Below are 19,945 nucleotides of genomic sequence, written 5' to 3'. Positions count from 1 at the left end.
GTCTGAATCCGAGGCTGATGAAGCGAAGCGGTCCAAAGCGATGATGAATACAGTCCGTCTTCCTTGTTCTTCTATGAGCACTGTCAGCGCCAAATTGGTGAAATCAGTGACGTATCACATTTTGGAGTGGTGCAATGATGTGGCTCTCACTTTGGCTCCGTTAACTGTGGAAAAAGAATCGGTTCATTAGCGGTGCTCATTTAAGAACTGGCCTTGTCATCAGGCCTGGCTCTTGGTTCTTACCGGTGAAAAAGCCCTGTGTGTCTCACCTGTGTTTCTCTCTCTCTCTGTGCATCCATCGTTGTGTTCCACCTGTGTCCCCCTCTTACTGTATTTATGCCCTCTCCCTGTGTTGTCTTTGTCGGATCATCATGTCAACACGTCGCTCCTCTTGTCTACATGTCGAGTTAGGGACACAGGAGCGTGTTCCCTCGTGTTCCCGGGACTTTTTCTGCAATAAACCTGATTTTATGGAACTCAATGAGTCTGCGAGTCTGCATTTGAGTCCACCTGCATTCCCTGCCAGAACAAATCAACCAATCATAGACCCTGCGGACTCACCCAGATCCACCACTGCTCCAAGGATCCCTATGACCTGCTCCTGTCCAGCCAGGTCTCCTGCGACCTGTTCCAGCCTGGCCTGTTTGCCTGGGGCCTGTTTGCCTAGGGCCTGTACCAGTCTGACCTGTTTTCCTGGGGCCTCCAGTCCAGCCTTTTTGCCTGGGGCCTGTTTGGCTGCAACTTGTTCCAGTCCAGCCTGTTTGCCTGCATCCTGTTCCAGTCCGGCCTGTTTGCCTGGGGCCTATTCCAGTCCAGCCTGTTTGCCTGGGGCCTATTCCAGTCCGGCCTGTTTGCCTGGGGCCTATTCCAGTCCGGCCTGTTTGCCTGGGGACTGTACCAATCCGGCCTGTTTGCCTGGGGCCTGTACCAGTCCGGATCTGTTTGCCGGGGGCCTATTCTAGTCCGGATCTGTTTGCCGGGGGCCTATTCTAGTCCAGCCTGTTTGCCTGGGGCCTGTTTGGCTGCGACCTGTTCCAGTCCGGCCTGTTTCCCTATGTGTTGTTCCAGTCTGGCCTGTTTGCCTGGGGCCTATTTGCCTGGGGCCTGTTTGCCTGGGGCCTGTTTGCCTGGGGCCTGTTTTCCTGGGGCCTGTTCGCCTGCGACCTGTTCCAGTCTGACCTGTTTGCCTGGTGCCTGCTGCCTGTGCACCTGCGACCTGTTCCAGTCCGGCCTGTTCACCAGTGACCTGTGCCACTGCGACCTGTTACAATCCAGCATTTGGGTCCATGAGTCGGCGTTTGGGTCCACCTGCATTTTATCACCACACCTGCTGGATAGACATTTTTTGTTTATTCCAACAGAAATAAACTGTGATCTGGACCACACTGTCTTCTTCTAATGACTCAGCGGTGAAGATTATTATCATGTACTTCAATGCGCGAGAACAATAATTGCTCATCATGTCCCACCATTGGGATCTGGATTCCATAGTTACCAAGGTTAGTCATATTGTATGCAAGTTAAGTCAATATTGTATCACAGTCTTTCACTTGATGATGCAATTGCCAAATTTTGCATAAATGTTGTTCAAGATATGACTATTTAAGAAACGTGTGTTCTGCAGCTGAAAATCCAAGATGGCCACCAGTTTTCATGATGGCCATCTCATTACCAAAAAAAAAAACGTTTTTTGGAGTAGAACTTGAATTGCCAGAAATGCATTAATGATCCACACATCAACATAAATGTATACTTATTGGAAGAACTCAATAGTGCAAATTGAACTCGATGATGACGGCTATTACGTGACTCAAAACATCTTAAAGTTCTCAAAGTTCTTCAACCTCTGGAACTTTCTGTCTCCTTTACTGTTTATTTCCTTTGTTCCTGAAGAACAGTCTCCAGAAGCCCCTTTTCTTGTTTTTCTTGGCCTGGATTGTCTCCTCTAAGACCTTGTTGGCCTCCTCAAGCCTCATCTTCTCAGAGAGGAGGGCTTCTTTCTCAGCCTGGATTGTCTCCTGAAAGACCTTGTTGGCCTCCTCAAGCCTCATCTTCTCAGAGAGGAGGGCTTCTTTCTCAGCCTGGATTGTCTCCTGAAAGACCTTGTTGGCCTCCTCAAGCCTCATCTTCTCAGAGAGGAGGGCTTCTTTCTCAGACTGGAGGGTCTCCATCTTAGCCAGAAGCTTCTTGTTTTGAGCCAGAAGGTTGGTCTTCTCAGTGAACCGGGTTACCAACTGAGTCTGGAGGTTTTTGCACTTAGCATTGAGGATCTCGTTGTCAAGCTGGAGGAGCTCCTTTTCTGACTGGAGGGCTCTCTTCTCACAATGGAGGACCTCCTTCTCAGACTGGAGGACCTCATTCTGAGACTGGAGGACCTCCTTCTCACACTGGATGATCTCCTTCGCAAACTGGAGGTTCTTGTTGTCATCCTGGAGGAACTTCTTCTCAAACTGGAGGGCCTCCTCCTCAGACTGGAGGGTCTCCTTCTCAGACTGGAGGGTCTCCTTCTCAGACTGGAGGGTCTCCTTCTCAGACTGGAGGGTCTCCTTCTCAGACTGGAGGGTCTCCTCCTCAGACTGGAGGGTCTCCTTCTCAGACTGGAGGGTCTCCTTCTCAGACTGGAGGGTCTCCTTCTCAGACTGGAGGATCTCCTTCTCAGACTGGAGGGTCTTGTTCTGAGCCAACAGGGTCTCCTTCTCAGCCTGCAGCCTCTTTCTCTCCTCCACTTCCTGCTGGAGCCTCTCCTCCAGATCTCTGAGTTTCGTCGTGCTGTCCTCTAGACTTTGGAGGTCCTGCTCTATATCACCTTTGTTTTCAGAGATGGGATGGAACCTTGAAAGAACACTCTCATTTGTCCTCTGGGGTGTAACACTGCCAATAGGCTGCGGCTTCAGCTTGGACACTTCTCGTTTGAAGTCTTTCTTCATTCTTAGAGGTACCTGGGTGACCGAGGAGGCCTCACTCTTCTTCTGTCTTTCAGCCTCCGGCCGTCCATAAATCGTATGGAGAGCCTCCTTACGTGATCTGCATCTGCTTTTTGACATCTTGTCCATCTTCTGGAAATCCTCGTTAAATGACCTGTCTTTGATTTTTGCTGTGAAATTTCTTATTCCTCTGGTTCTCACCAAATGTGACCAATGTGACTACGGCACGTTTTGAACTGGCAGAAATGCCTCACTCTGGCAGTACTTGGTTTCACATCAAAGGATGAAAGTTTGGTTATGACATCATATCACGTCTCCAAGCTTTCATCTCAGCATCAAAACCGTTAGATCAAAGCCACACCCTAATCAAGCCACGCCCCATGATGTCATATCAAGTTTAAGCCACGCCCCCATTCAGAATGGAGAAAAACACACTGTTGGCCTCCTTTTCAGTCTCCTTGCAGACATTTATACATAATTGTGTGAACTCTGGAAGAATTAGCACAATTACACTCCAAAAATAAATTGAGGCAGTTGTTTGATTTGCATAACAGAAATATGTTTGATAAATTTGATCATATTGTGTTTCTCTTTGCTAAATGATAGAGTGGTATAAGAGAGGCATCGTCCAACTATCAAGCTTGGGAGCACCACTTGTTTCACAGGAAATGATAGGCAATTCAGTTATATCAGTCTCATAAGATATACATGCAGATAAACAATTAATTTGGACTTTGAATTAATAGTTAAATTAATTACAATTACTAGAATTGACAGTAAAGCTTGAATGATTTTGGAGTTCTTGATGCAGAAGAGGTCGACATTTCATTCACCTTAATGCTCAATAATAAAAAGCAAGTATGATCCCAAAAATTATCAACCAGATCCAGCAGCACCAAGCAGGGACGAACCACAGGATAGATCATATTATTATATTCAATATAATGAAGAGTAGAATGGAGACCTGCTCCATATGAAAAATGCCCTGAGATGCTAGATGATTTCGCTCTTCATCAATGAAATTGACCTTAACTTATCATAAGGTTTTGTAAAAAGGGGAGATTTGTGCTGAGACTTTAGAGCATTTTTAAAAAGTGATTTGGTGTCAGAAGCAAAGCCAGTGGTGATGAGGGGATTGATCCCGTCAGTATGGAAGGAATGCATACTTCCAATATATGAGAAAATTCTCAACAGTACATTTGATTGATCAGAAACACTTTGACACAGAAGAAACTTGAGGCACTGATGAGCACTGAGCAAGGAATCCTCATGTCTGTAGACAAAGATATTGTCATAAACAAAGTGGCAGAGACCAGTGCAGTGCTCAGGGTTTATTAATATTTTAGGGTTGACAATGTTTTTTTTTGAAAAACAGATGATAGTGTGATAAGGAATTTCATTTTTTAATTCTATATTTTGAATCTAATGTTTTATGTTTTTGTTTTATTTTTAAGGTTTGGATATCTGTGAAGACTTATTTTAAATATAGACTGAATATGCTTTACAGAACAGCATTATAGACTTGTCACATGTCAGATTATAACTACATGACTTTAGTAGGTCGTGATCTAAAGTGGGCTGGTCTGAGACATGAAACTCCATTATAGTCATTTTGTTTTTTTGTTTTTATTGTTCTTAGAAACTGATTGTTTGGTGCAAATTGGGAGATTACGCAAGTTTATTCTTCCTTCTGCTCCCTTTTATTCACAACTTGGAACCTTTGGTTTTGTAGTGTATTGATTTTTTTTTTTTTTTTGTGTATTTTTTGTCATTGAATGAAATAAAAATAAACTAAACTAAAAGAACTGAAATAAATGACGTATGTTTTAGTGTGAGTATGTGTGAAGTGGGGTTGGTCAGTGGCCTGTGATTGAAGGAAGTGCTTCAGAATAATCTTGTCTCTGACAAGTCTGAACAAATCTGTGCGAGGCACAAAAACATAATCAAGCTTTATATTTAAAAAAAAAAATTAAAAACCAGAAAAGAACTTTGTCTTTGACAGAATAAAGACGTTTAAAGGTGAATAAACGCGAGGAAACCCTGCTGGTGGTGTCGTGACGCTGCGTGCACGCGGAGCGTCTTGTCAGGTCGCGCGCGAGCGCGAGTCACATGAGCGCTGTCTGCTGTTGTGTCACGTGAGGCTCTCTCGCTCTAAAAACATGGCTTCAGCGAGCTCCTACCAAAACACAACCGGCTGACTGACTGTCTGTCTGTCGCCCCTCCGCCGACACTCGCCCGCAAACGTCGCAGGATGGAAACGCACACGCGTGCGGCCTCGCGGCGCGAGCCAGTCTGGTGAGAGTTGACGCGGTTTATCATGCGAGAAGGCGGAGTGCACTGTTGGTTAGCTCCGCGCTAGCTAGCCGTCAGCTGCTACAAGTGGCGAGGTGAGCGACAGCTTCAAACTGCCCGCTGTTGTTATTCTGTCATCACGGCGAAGCTACACGAGGCGCACAGCTAACTGATCAGCTCGGTGTCACGATGTTTGTGAAACACTTGACCGCGTCGTGCGCGCGTGAGCCGCGTGCACGATGGGGGCTCGCCTCTCGCTAAGCTAACCGCTAGGCTAACGTCAAGCTTCCAAGTTACTTCCTTAAATGTTCTCCTCGACTCACTTTCGTTACTCCCGTTACCTAATCCCTCCAAGCTGCGGACTCTGTCGAAACACGTCTCTGTAAGTTCATGTATTTTGTACCATCTACTATTTACCGCTATTGTAGTTTAGTGGATGCTGCCTTGTTCAGTGTGCTTAAAAGCAGCGACTTGATATTAACTTGGAATAACGCACAGTTCAGATTAACTCACTGAATCTGAAGTTGGGTCTGGACATGTCTACTACTGTGTTGATGTAAGATCTATATGTCTGTGAGCAGATCTCAGATTTAATTTTTTTTTTTTTTTTAATCTGCATAAACATGCCCTCCAAAGAAAATCTATGGTTAGATATCCAATGAATGATGGTTTGAAATTTTACAACTTCACTGTTTTCGCTGGAGGGAAGAAGAGGTTATTTAGCAGCAGCAGTAGAAAAATGTAAGAAATGTAGGTGATCAAATGTAAATAAGTCCTTAATTTAAGTTCTTGTCCCAATAAAGCAATGTCCTGTATTTTATCTTTTGCTAACCCAGTATTCCAGTGGTTGTAATGTTTTGAATGAATGAATTGTTTATTTTGGTTAAAGTTTCAGTTCAAAAGTAGAATTATTTATTTATTTTTTTTGCATTCAGTTCATAGTGCTTTTAAATTCACACGCGCCTCTTTTTGTTGTTTTCATGATATCTGTAGCCGAAATGGGTGTAGGCAGAACCCAAGCCTTGTTTCTGCCTATCCCTTAACAACCCATAAAGTTACCTAGGACACCAGTGATGCAAGACAAAAAATGAAAAAAAAACTAAACATATGTATGCACTTCGTTTGAGAGCTTACTTTCTCTATATTATGTTTATTTTATGATAAAAGTACAATCCCTGAAGTTTCTTTAGGTCCAAAACAACTATAATATAGGGGTTCTTGTGCTCATTCCATTCATAATAATATGCTAATAAGACTTTCACAACATATTGTCCATCTCGTAATCTAGTTTTGGCATTTGAGTATGTGTAATCACAGAAAGTCAATGAGAATAGGTGGCCCTTTGGAGGTTAATGAAACCTTTTTGTTGAAACGTACAAAAAAGTCTTTATCAAAGAATGACACGAGGTCAAGATTTTATTTTATTTTTTTAATATACAGATCAGGTCTGCACTGCTTTCCTCCTGATGAACTGGCAGAGCTACCCCAAAAATGCAATTCATGAACATTAATTTGAGTTCAAATAGTATTGGAGACAACTTCTTGAACAGTTTCTCTCCAAAGTGTTGTTTTTCCTTAAGAGTGTTTATTACTCATTATTCACAGAGAAGGTTGCGCTGCTCTGTACTTTCTTTATGAGCCAAAAGTACCTTTTTAAAATTCTCATAGCAAGTGCATAGTTATTGCTTCAACAAAACATCTTTACTCCTTGTCTTGTACCAGACCCATGGTCTTCTTCGCTTAAAACACATTTTCAGTATTACTGCCGTCACCTTACATTTTATATTGTTGGATTCAACCATTTACAGACACGCTTGATGGCTGCCAGGCATGGTGCTTGACCTTTAGGTGAAAAAATACACTTTTCCACAGGTTCGCAGATTTAAGAAATATATATATGTGTGTGTGTATATATATATTAGGGCTCCATGGCATTGTCATCTACTATAATTGCGCAAATCCTCTGGGCTATACAGCTAAATTAACTATGGTAATTGCTTCAGGGGATTGAACTCCAGATCTTTTCTGAGTAAAGTGATTCCAACCCTAAGCATGGTCTTTCACAAAAATAGCAGTTCTATCTTGGATGGTAAAACTCATGTCCGTTTGTCGTTAAGGCATCTTTGTTTCTAAAATGGTAACGTGCTGTAATGTGACCTCGACTTACAGAAATGCCCAATGCTCACTCTTTTTCCAGGAAGCTATTATGGATGAGTAGAAGTAGCCACATTCATTCAACCAACATCACATTACTCACATGGCAGGGACTTAAATTTGTCTTTGTACTCATCTAATTTTTTTTTTTTCCTTTCATGTTTGTCATTCCTTTCCTTCCAGGTCCAGTCAGAAGAGGAGTCGAGCTCTGGCCTTGACGACCTTTATTTCCCCATCCATGGCTTTTTGAGAATCATTCCCAGTGCGAACCGGCGAGCTGATCGGGGCAGAAAAGTGTGCAACACTGAACAAGCATCTGGACGGTCGCCATGGATCGGTTGATGCGCGCAGTTGAGAAGGACTTGGGCGTTGACCAGCGACAGCAGGGCCTGGGACCCCGTCCTCAGGAACTGGTGGCCCTCGTCCCCGTGCGCTGGGTGACGGGCCTGAGGGAGAGGAGGTTAATGCGCTGTGCCCGCTTTGACAGCAGCAGCGAGGCAGAAATGAGCACATATCTTCAGTCCTCCCAAGCCAAGCTACCCCAAGGATGGACCCGAGTCTGCATCCAGGGTGTGAGGAAAAGCAAGCTGAGCTACAGACTGGGCAGGGATCCATGCCACCAACAGATGGAATGGCTGTCACAGGGTTCCTATGTGAAAACCATGCAGTGTGTGTCACAGCATAATGTCAGGTACATCGAATTCTTTATAGTTGACTGTGGAAAAATACCTTGAAAGTTTAAAATGTAGATTGAGTCATTTTGAACTTACTAGTTTAATGCATACTTATAAGTGATTGGTTGTACATTTTGCCGTTTTTATTCACCTATGTTAAGATTGAACACAAGACTTTATTTGCGTTTGTTTAGTTTTATGACTATTTTCCTATTTTTTGCATGATAATTTAATTTAAAAAAAATTATTATTCATGAATGCTTTCAATTATTAGGTTTAGAACTAACTTAAAGTGTAACTTCCACAAGGTTCAATTTGTTTGTGGATGTTATTTGATACCTAAGCTCACAAAGTTATCTTCTTATCTGCCAAGATTTCTTCTTATGAGTTACTGAAAGGCGTTCATTATCGCTTCATGCCCTTAACTGTAGAAAAGATTATAATTATTGCTGAGCCAGCTTTTTGTGTTTTTCACAACATATAAACTTTTAAAGACGAATTCCATTTAATAGTCGGAGAAACCTAACTTTCCACCACATTTGACTGGCAACACTCTGAATTTGTTGCCAAATATAAAAAGCTAAGCAGGAGGATTTAAGCTAAAACCTTAAGATATGTTCAAAAGAGAGCTGAGAGTTCCTGAGAAATGTGAGAAGGGCTTGAGAAAAGAAGCCAATACTGTTACTATGATGAAGAAATTATAGCCCAATATGACTTGTATATATGATTTTTGAATACAGGAAAGTGATACAGACCTCGATTGAGGTGTGTGAGCCATAGTAATTAATTGATGTTCTGTCTTTTTTTATCTTTATTTTTTTTTCCAGGAATCTGTGGCACGAAACCCATCACAAACTTGTGCAGACGTACGCAGGAGCCAGTGAGCAGATGCACGTTGCGGCTGTAGATGCAGTGCGCCACGCGCTACAGAAACTCTTTAATTCTACGTTCATCTCACCCGACAGTGTGTCACCATCTCTCTCTCCAGCCAGAGAGAAAGAGAAGGAAAGCTACTTGCCGTCGAGTTCGTCCTGCTTCTCAAAGTCACAGTCGGACCAGTTGTGTCCAAATGTGCTGCCCGCAGAGTGTCTGCTCGAGACGGCAGAAATGCTGTATGTGATTCTTCCTTACACTCAGTATTCCCTACACGATATTGTTTCTTTCAGCCCAGCCAAGCTCGCTAACAGCCATGCCAAAGTGTTGTTCATTCTTTACCAGCTCTTAACAGCTCTGCAGGCATGCCATGCGGCTGGTCTGTCGTGCGGAGAGCTGTCTCTTCAGGACGTAGCGGTCGACGAGCAACTCTGCAGCCGTCTTAAGATTAACCTTGCACAATACGAGGAACTCGGGATGGAGAGTAACGCAGACGGCGGCAGACGAGAGCCAAAAAGAATCCCGCTGAGTGAAAAGGCCTGCGTGAGCCACGAGAACAAGAGGCTTTGCAATGACTGCTTCGGCGAGCTGAAGACACTGGTTCTGGATTGGGTCCATGGACGTGTCAGCAACTTTCGCTACCTTATGGAACTGAACAGGTTGGCAGGACGGAGAGAAGGTGACCCCAACTATCACCCGGTGCTGCCGTGGGTGGTGGATTTTACTGTGCCATTTGGAAAATTCCGGGACCTGAGGAGGTCAAAGTTTCGGCTCAACAAGGGAGACAAGCAGCTGGACTTCACATATGAGATGACCAAAGAGGCGTTGGCGGCGGCTGTGGGGAACGGCGTTGGTGGGGGCGGTGTAGGTGGAGACCTTGGTGGCTGTGTGAGTGCTGGCAGTTCAGGACAGTCTGACCACCTTCATGTACCTCATCACATATCCGACGTGCTTTCAGACATCACCTACTATGTCTACAAAGCCAGACAGACGCCCAAATCTGTTTTGTGCAGCCACGTAAGATCCCAGTGGGAGCCCAACGAATACCCGGCCAGCATGGAGCGCATGCAGAGCTGGACGCCTGACGAGTGCATTCCAGAGTTCTACACCGATCCCTCTATCTTCCACTCCATCCACCCGGACATGCCCGACCTGGATGTGCCTTCTTGGTGCAAGTCGTGTGAAGAGTTCATTGAGGTGCATCGCCGCCTTCTGGAGAGCAGAGAGGTGTCCCAGTACTTGCATCACTGGATAGACCTCACGTTTGGCTTCAAGCTGTCTGGTAAAGAAGCTGTCAGGGCCAAGAATGTGTGCCTGCACCTCGTGGACAACCACACCAATCTCACAAGCTACGGTGTCGTTCAGCTGTTTGACCAGCCTCACCCACCCCGCCTGTCGCCAGCCCAGTACGCCCCAGCAGAACCTCCTTTCCTTGGTCTTGCTGCTCTTAATGTGCCTTCTCTCCAAATCCCTCCAGTTGATACCATGGCTGACACTGTGGACGGTATGGTGCCAGAATCCACGGGCTGCGAGTCCACTGGCTGGACCGTGGTGGACAGAGATGAGGAACTCGAACAAGGAACTGAAGCCCTGGACTCATTAGCGACCACTGGCTCGTCCACCTCTGCGTCGTGCTCTGTACCACTTCCTAGCATCGGCAACATGGGAGGAAAACCCGGAGGAGAGCACTCGGCACTCATTGTATCGCAGTCGCCTAGTTCTTTTCCTGGTGACTTCACAAGTGGCGTCGGACCTGGTTTACGAAGTGCCGTGTTACAAAGAAGTGGGCCAATGAACAAAAAGCATGTGGAAGGGAATGTGGCCGCCACCAACGCAGAGGAAATTAAGATCATTCTTCCTGAAAGTTTTAACCCGCTGCAGCCTTTGGAGGAGCTGGAGAAGCTCAACAACTTCTTGGTGAAATGTCTTCACGCTGAAGTTGGCCATTCTGCAGTTTCTACTGACAGGACGAGAGAGGGCCACATAAATGAATCTCTACCCTCTCTCACACAACTCTACCAGAGAGACATGCAGGCCTTCGGTGTTCTCATTGCTGAGATCTTTTACTCTGCTAAGCTGAGAGGACTGAAGCCAAGCGCCCCGCTCCGACAGCGTTTCCAAGCCGTCATGACGCTATGCTCTGCCAGTCTCCGCGATGTGCCACTGTCGTTGCACCATGCTCTCGAGACTCTTCTGCTCATAGAGAAGAACTCTGGAGTAGCACAAAGAGACGTGCCAAACTGCACCGGTCCTCTTCTATTTAAATACGATCCCATCTGTGATGGTCTCCCTCCTCCAAACCCCCACCTGCTGTTGAACTCCTACATCACCCCCTTTCCTTTCCCTCCTTTTTTTGCGGCTCTCCATCGTTTTATCTTTTCCTACCATACCAAGATGGATAAGATGGGTGGTCTTCAAGGGAGGGATGTTGTCTTTCACCTGTGGCAGCAGCTTGAAGCGCTGCTGCAGAGTAACATAACGCCAGAGGGTCTTGAAATTCTGTTGCCCTTCATTCTAGCACTCATGCTTGAGGAGTCAACAGCTGTTTATGCAGCTTGGTACTTCTTTGAGCCCATTTCTAAAGTACTCGGCCCCAGAAATGCCAACAAGTATTTACTGAAGCCATTAATCAGTGTGTATGAAAACCCTCACTGCCTCCGGGGACGCTTCTATCTTTACACCGACTGTTTCATTCTGCAGCTGATCGTGAGGCTGGGCCTGCAGGCTTTTCTCTCCAACCTCCTCCCCCATGTGCTGCAGGTCATCACTGGCTTTGAAAGCGGCATCACAGATTCTACCGGCGAACTTTTAAAAGGCATCAGGCCTGGCATGTGTAACCTCGGCGAGGAGGAGGAAGAGGAGTTCCAGTGTGGCGAGGTGCGGGCGTCATCCGGATCAGTTGGTGGGAGTAGTGGAGCCAGTGGGGGGGTGGGGGTGGTGGGAGACACTGGGCTGATTAACTACTCCTCTGGCATCAGTCTCAATGATCAAGTGTTCCTGTCAGAGACTGAGGACTTCCAGAATGGGTTCTATGTCAACAGTGGCGCAGGGGCGACTGCTGGGAAGCAGCCCAGCCAAAACTCTGCAGCCAAAGATCAAGACCAGGAGTCTTTAAGTGTCGGGAAACTAAGTGACAAAAGCAGCACAAGCGAACTCTCTCTGGGGGACGATTCAATGCGGGATCGAGCCAGTCTGAAATCGGCCGACAGCAGCCAGGACCTGAAACACGCCAGTGAGGGAGAGGAGGGAGCGGAGCTGGAGGAAGAGGAGGTGACGGAGACAAATGAGGACAAAGAGGCGACGGATGACCCGACTGCTCTCAACCTCGAGCTCACTCTTTCGGGTTGCACCGACACTTCAGTGGCCACAGTGGCAACGCTGGAGGGTGAGTTTGTGAACGGCATGGCACTGGAAGAGACAGAGAAAGGGATTGTTGGTGGACAGGAAGAGGAGGATGACCACGATCCATCAGAGTCTGAGGAGAAAGAGCAAAAGATTCTTTTAGGCGAGTAAAAATCTCTGCCCATAAAAATCATTTGTGTAACAACAGTGTCGACGTTTATTATTCCAGTTGTCTGTCCATACACAGATACGGTCTGCAAAACAGTTCGATGGCTTTCGGCAAAACTTGGCCCGACGGTGACGGCTCGATACGTAGCCAGAAACCTGCTCCGGCTGCTCACTAATTGTTACATTGGTGAGTTGGATTGTGTGAAAATTTGCCTGAATCATCTCTTTTATTGTCTTGCCGTTCAATGCAGTGTTTGTTTTCTTCATTTTTTTATCCTCTAGGACTCGAGAACCACCAGTTTGTGGCGCCCGTTACCGAGGAGAGCAGTCTGGAGAGTGTGGGAATGGGCAGTGTTTACGAGAAGAAACCTGTGGTCGGTGACCACACGGCAGGACCTGTGTTGGAATGCCTCATCTACGTCGCTCAGCTTTATGGAGAGCCCGTGCTCACCTACCAGTATCTGCCTTACATTGGATATCTGGTAAGCCGGGACAAATGCGCTCTGATCAATTCTTCTTCCTGCCGTCTCTCACAGCAGTTTGCAGCAAATGCCTTGGAACAATTTTGATTTTCCAGGTGTCTCCACCTTCATCGCAACGTCTTAACACGCGAAAAGAAGCGAGTCTGCTCGGGGCTGTTGCACTTACCCAGAAGATCGTTGTCTTTCTGTCGGATACCACTCTAATGGACATGCTCATGAAGATCAATCAGGATGTTCTTTTGCCTCTGCTGGACCTGCTTACCACTCCCTGTATGGGGTAAGTAACACACAAGACATTTTCTGCGTACATGTGCTGGCGGTATGCAAGCCTCTTCTCGAGTGGTAATTATTAAAGTATAACGTGAAACGATAAAATCAGGCCTTTTCCTTTTTGTGATGTTTTGATCTTATTGGTCTGGACTACTCCAGCATATTTTCTGACAAAGTATGCTCCGATAGCCGTGTCCTTCATCCGCCGCTTTGTTCCAATCAATCCCCGACGCCGCGCAGGTTCCCCAGTGGAGTACAGACGCGCACCGCCGTCTGTCTGAAGACGCTCAGCCTAATGGCTCTCATCTGTCTGCGCATCGGGAGGGAGATGGTGCAGCAACACATGGCTGACACGCTGCGGCGGTTCTTTGCTGTTTTTTCTCTGCTGCATTGTCTGCAGCCTCAGGTACACACGCTCACCAGAAAACAGATTTTGTTTGTGCTCATTGCTCAATGTCACCTAAAAAGACTTTTTTTTTTTTTTTTTTTTTTTAGATTTCTTTTTTTGTTGTTGTTGTTGCTGCTGATTGTTAACACTTAATTAAAAAACATTCAGACAGCGGTTTTAACGACTGCTCCCAAGTGTCCCAATAACTCAGTTTTGTCCTTGTAAAGATACACATAAATCATGCCTATAGGCTTTTACTCCCAACATGCAGATCTGCTATAACCATAGGAAAAAAAAACAGTTTGGAAATACTCATTGCAATCTGATCAGATGCATTGAATTCAGTGTGTTTGTGTGCACGAATTATTTATATAAAGGCCACTTGTTGAAATTCTATACCGAGATTGAAGTGAAGCACAACTGAGGTTGTTTGTGTTGCGCTGCAGCTGGACAGTGCTCCACGCAGAATTGTGGGGGAAGTCACAGTGGTGGACGTCTGTACACCTGAGAAGCCAAACGGGACATACGAGTTGGGAGTCTTGGAGGAGCTGCAGACTGTGTTCAACCCTGAGATGGCCCATGCCTCCTACATCCCCTTCTACTGCCTCATAGGTAGGAGACGCACATACTTTGTCCCACTGAGTGCAGCATCCATAGTGATCAAGCTTGTGACCCCTGTAGGTGACGCAGCAATTCGGAAGCTGGTTCCCAATCACGAGCTTGTGTGGCAGCTGGCCCAGTCGTATCATCAGAACGTGAGTCACAGGGGCGCGGAGACGAACCCCGCTTCGACGTCCAGACTGGAGGCCCATCCGTCCTCGAGGCGGATGGGCTACAGCCCGTTCCCCGCGCCCTCAACAAGCTCCACCCCTCTGGGAGACTCCCTTCCCGAATCGGGCACATTTGGGAGCCACCTTGTTGGAAATCGCATCCAAGTGTCACAAGACACCGACTACGGTGGGAGCGCCAGCGTGGGCCTGGCCGGCTCCTGGGGGCGCTCCGGCCACGCCGCCCCCGTCATCACCACTTCCTTCACCGCCCCGGCCGCTGGCACGGCGTCTTTTGCCTCCTCCTCCTCCTGGGTGACGGGCCCCACCCCCGAGGACAGCGCCCTGAAGCAGGAGCTCCCGCGGAGCAGCCGCTCGCTGCAGGGCAACTGGCTGGCCTACTGGCAGTACGAGATCGGGCTCAACCAGCAGGACCCTCATTTCCACTTCCATCAGATCAGACTGCAGAGTTTCCTGGGTCACTCCAGCACAACCAAGTGTCTGGCAGCGCTGGCGGGAGAGGACTACTTCCTGTCCGGCAGTAAAGACAAGACGGTGAAGCTGTGGCCTCTGTACAACCATGGTGACGGGACACAGGAGGTGGAGCCCAGGCTCACGTACAGCGAGCACCGGAAGTCGGTCTTCTATGTCGGACAGCTGGAGGCGTCTCAGGAGGTCGTCAGCTGTGATGGAACCGTGCACCTTTGGGACCAGTACACAGGTAGAAGAGATCAAATCCACTGCTATTTTGTATCCATGACTGCAGCTGAATAAAATGTGAAGTTGTGAGTTCATATTATTTTCTTAAGTAACAAAGTGTCAATTTTCCCACTTAGGCAAGCACATTCGCTCGTATGAAGCCGTCGATGGGAAGAATCCTATTACAGCTGTCACCACGATGCCAGCGCCGCACAGCTGTGTTGTTTTTGGCAGCGCAGATTCTGTTCTCCGCTTCATCGATCCCCGCAAACCTGGATTGCAGGTAGCAATGCCAGTCTGCAAACTCCTTCTGTCAGGACTGAGTGCAAGCAATAATTATTAATCAATGTGTTTCTGGAAAGATTTATTTATTTTTACACTTCTTCAGTTTAGACTTATTTCAGATCAGACTGATCCGTCTTGTTGTTCGTTCCCAGCATGAATTCCGTCTGGCGTACAACAACGTGAGCGCAGGGCTCATCCGTTATTTGGCCGTGAGCCCGTCGGGACGCACCGTGGCTGCAGGCTTCTCCTCTGGCTTCATCGTCCTGCTGGACGCCCGCACGGGGCTCATACTGAGGGGGTGGCCGGCACACGAGGGAGATATCCTCCAAATGAAGGTATACTTGTAGAGAGTCTTTATAGTTTATCTATAAATTGTATGTGAGCCTTGCTTAATTCACCTGCGCAGTTTAGAGTGTCTCCCTTCTGTCACACCCCCCCCCCGATTCTGAAATGAAGGTGGCTGCCATGACTGCATGTGGTGACCTCGAGCTAACCGTTTGCCGGTGGAATGGCGTAAACATGTAAACACATCAGCCGAGTTGAAGTGGATCAATATGAAGGAGAGGAAAAGAGAACTCAAACCTTTTAACGTCATCAAAACCTTTCACGATATTGTTCAACTCTAATTATTTCCAGAATTTTTGAACTAAAAATATAGTTAAATCAGTTCATCACCAACACAGTGACTATCGGGGACGAGGGGTTCACTTGATTATTAATTAAATAAAGTCACATTTTTTTTATTTTACATTTGTGTAAAGCACTTGACAAATTTTAGCTTTTTAAAGGAAACATTCATTTTTTTTATCAGCCCACAGTTATATTTAAAACAAACAAATGTAAAAAAAATATCAGAAAATATTTATTGGAATTTTCCTATGAGGGATTTTGGTGTTTTATTAGGAGGTGAATGGAGACGACAGTGATGCAGCTGCAGTTTAAGCCACACTGAGGGTGAACGGCCTGCATGACGGCTGCAGAACGCCACAAATAGAAGACGTGTCTTTGTGGAATTTCACTCTATTTTGCTCCAGGAGGCCTCGTTAAAAATGGCATAATGTTAACATTGCACCTGTTTTGTACACTTTTAATGTAAAGGTTTTTATAAAGATATTGCAATAAATATAGTTTTTTGAGGAAATCATTTTGAGGTTTTTTTTTGTTGTTTTTTTTTTACCAAAAATGAACAACCAATGGTTTTTGTGCTCCCCTGAAGACTGAAGGCGACTCTCTGTGGCCAAAGATGAGATTGACAGTCCTGATTTGTAGTCCCTCATAGGATTAACCAGACAAGTTAAGCATGGCCTCCTTTTCAATCCTTTTAGTTTGTTGGTCATGCTGGGCACACTGGGTGTAACTGAACAACAGTAAATGTGATTTGAACGTGGAGGTTTACTGTTTTTTTTGTGGTTTTTTTACATATATATTGATACTTAAGTGACTTGACTTTTACTTTCCGGTAGACCAGGCGTACTCTGGGTAAACGGGTGTTGATAATGATCAAGTTGTTTACAAAACGTGGGTTGAACTTACGTGGGTGTCGCTGTGAGTGACATAAAGTGGCTGTTGTACCCGAAGCTGTGGTCAGACTTTGTCATGTGTTATTTAACCTTCCTGGAGGCCACGGGGAGACTTTCTCCTCTCATTGTGTAATTCCTAAAATAACAAGCGCTTGCATGGGAGCCCTATGATTCGTGTATGCAAAAAGTGAGCGTGTATCGAATGAATCTTTTGTTAATGTAACCCAAATCGTGTTCTATTTGTTTTAAAAGGTTTAAAAGGTCTCAGGTTGAACATAAGTGAAACATTTTGTGTCCTTTACCACTTTAACTGGCATAAAACAACAAAATCTGTTGAGTACAATTTTATTGAGGGCGTCTAAATAGTGTAAACTGCCTGCCAGTTCAGCATTAACGTAACTCGTATTGAAGCTTTGCCTCAGATTGACCCACGTTTCATGCAGACGTCACATAATGTTCATCACGTCAGACTTGGAGCACTGCTGCATGGCCATACGTGACTTGCCGTTTTACTGCGATTGTGCTTTCCGGGGTTATTTGAGAGCTTGATGTTTAGAGGACACGGACCCGAGGTTTTTCCTGAAGTAAATGAAAACAAGCACGCCATTGCCAATTATTTGTGTTTCATTAAAATGATGAGCGGTGTTCTTCAAAATCCATTCAGCCACTTCAGTAGTTGTTGGCTGAACTACATCATAAATTATAACCATGGTGGAAAAACATGTTGATAATGAAATACCTTCTCAAAAATTCTATTAAATTGATAGTGTTTTTTTTTTTTTTTTTTTTTTTTTTCACATACTGAAGTCGCTGCTCTTCTTCTGCTTTTTATTTTGACATTCTTCAAATTTAGTGATGTCGAGATGGTGAAAGTTGTACCCGGCACATCTGCTGTCAACACTGCGCAAACTTTATTTAACCCCAAATTAGGTCAAGGATTGTATCTCCAGTTTTAAAAGCACAGGTTTAGGCAAATATGGACACGGGTTACTCATTAGAAAGACTCTCATTGGCACATTTGTATCACTGGGTCACCAATTGAATCCCGAGAAGCCGCTGTTGTTCCAAAAAAGCCAAAAAAATCCACTTCATCACAATTAAATATTAAAGTTTGTCGAAGCAACAATATTACTAGGCTCTAATTGATTCCTCAACTGCTGTAGCATATTATAAAAACGATCTGAATGAAGCTGGTCTTCCAAATGTCTCAGTAATCGATGTGATCTCCTTGTTTGTTGTTGTTTTTTGTTTTTTTAACTGGACCTGAAGATTAAGGCGTTGAACCCGAGCAGATAATGACTGTGCCTCTTGTCTAATTCCTCAGGCGGCAGAAGGAAACCTGGTGATCAGCTCCTCCACCGACTACTCTCTGACTGTGTGGAAAGACCTCGAAAGCAAGCCGCTTCGCCAGTACAAGTCCCAGTCTGACCCCGTCCACGCCTTCGACCTCTACGGCTCGCAGATCGTCACCGGAACGGTGGCCAACAAGATCGGGGTGTACTCCATGGCCGACATCTCCATGAGCCCCGTCAGCAGCACCAAGCTGAGCTCGGAGAACTTCCGCGGCACTCTGACCAGCCTGGCGGTCCTGCCGACCAAGAGGCTGCTGCTGCTGGGCTCCGAGAACGGCGCCATTAGGCTATTGGCCTAGATCAGTAGCCCCCCACCCCGCTGCGCGAAGCACCCCGTTCCGCCAACCGTTAAAGTGTCTTATTTGTGAAGTCTGCGGGAGTCTGAGCTCTGGCTGCCTCCTCTGCACTGGAGGTCAACTGTTACCGGCAGGGCAGGTCGTCCATTCCTTTAAACTGCTTTCTCAAGTTGTTGGAAGCTTCATGTCCATCCAGCCGTACCAGTCTGGTCCAATTGGCTTTTTAATCATGTATATACAAACTAAAGCCCTTGATCTTTTTTTTTTAAGAATATAGCTGTATAGTATATACTACAATGGGAAATTCTCATTTTGACAAGGTCACTTATTGTTTTGACAAGGTCACCCCGTCCTTTCAAACATATGAATTGGAAGACGTGCTCAGGAAGGTCTTACTGTATGTAGTGTTTACACTTTTTACAACTAGATGCATAACAAAAACCAAAAAATACATCGACCTCGCCTTCCCTCTTCCTCAATAGAAAACATGCTTATCCAAGTGCACTGATCCAACTATGCAGTATTTGTAGATCGACTTTTTCCTGTTCTGTGTTATTACGCGCGAGTCGTGTGCCAGTAGCTCGTTAAGTTTCTACACCATGAACAATAAATGTACACTGGCTGCTGTGGCGACGGTCTCGCTGTAGCTTCTCGGAGAGGAGACGCTTCACTTGTCGTCACGCCTAAAAGGTTAGTCGTTAACGCACAGCCTTCAACCTACCGCACAAGTACGGCCTGAATTGTAACCTTTCGATTTTGTCACTCGGATTTTAAAAAGACTGAATGTTTTTATCCACTAATAAATTACTTGAATTTGCTTCAGGACTTTCTAAACTGTGTTTAGGTACCTCTTGATTTCACACTCTGAACCTGTAGCAGCATTATCCTGGGAGTGGATGGAGAGACGGACGTGGACTGGGTGTGCCGTTGTCGCCCCGACTTTGGCCCAGAAAGCCAACAAACATGCGTAGAAACAGTTGACGCCAAGATGAACTTTCTTTCAACCTTATTTAACTACATACGAAAATGCAAACAGGAGTCCATGGATCGACAAACATGGTATAAATTGCTACCCGTGTATGTTAATGACTTTGTAGTAGACTAAAATTCCATTAAAACTTACTGAATCCTAAAGGTTGTGTTGAACTCGTATTTCCTCGTTTCTATTTATTTGTCTTAAGCCCCGGAACACGCCAGTGAGACGTGTTATGAAATGTCTTCATAGGAAATGTGCGATTACAGACTAATCGTATAAAGACCAGCTTGTTCTCAAAAAGAACATTTGTAGTTGCACGCCGATAACTGGTTGCACTTGATATTTAAATTTTTCAAGAGACCAGTGAAGAAAATCCTGTTTATTAACTGGATTAATAATTTAAAAAAAATAAATAAATCTCTGCAACACATTTTGTTTGTGTCTCAGTTCTCCTCGATTCGTCTTCTGCGACCGTCCAAGCTG

General features: G+C 45.6%; 1 protein-coding gene across 2 annotated transcripts; it reads left to right on the top strand.

Moving 5' to 3' along the window:
• Window positions 1–5,098: 5,098 nt before the first annotated feature.
• wdr81 (WD repeat domain 81) lies at window positions 5,099–19,602 on the top strand. 2 transcript variants are annotated; one of them, XM_080504897.1, is made up of 12 exons: window positions 5,099–5,311; window positions 7,554–8,061; window positions 8,872–12,422; window positions 12,507–12,614; window positions 12,710–12,909; window positions 13,005–13,186; window positions 13,420–13,585; window positions 14,014–14,179; window positions 14,249–15,055; window positions 15,171–15,316; window positions 15,471–15,653; window positions 18,163–19,602. In XM_080504897.1, the coding sequence occupies exons 2-12, from the start codon at window positions 7,700–7,702 to the stop codon at window positions 18,487–18,489; spliced, it is 6,198 nt and encodes a 2,065-aa protein (XP_080361023.1). In that variant the 5' UTR covers window positions 5,099–5,311; window positions 7,554–7,699; the 3' UTR covers window positions 18,490–19,602. The 2 variants fall into 2 exon arrangements, with proteins under 2 accessions (XP_080361023.1, XP_080361022.1); XM_080504896.1 differs by lacking the exon at window positions 5,099–5,311 and adding an exon at window positions 5,364–5,598.
• The last annotated feature ends 343 nt before the right edge of the window (window positions 19,603–19,945 follow it).

Source organism: Blennius ocellaris (assembly GCF_963422515.1).
Source record: "Blennius ocellaris genome assembly, chromosome: 2".
NCBI lineage: Eukaryota > Metazoa > Chordata > Actinopteri > Blenniiformes > Blenniidae > Blennius > Blennius ocellaris.
Note: the sequence above shows the minus strand (reverse complement) of the source record. Positions and strands in the feature narration are given on the sequence as shown.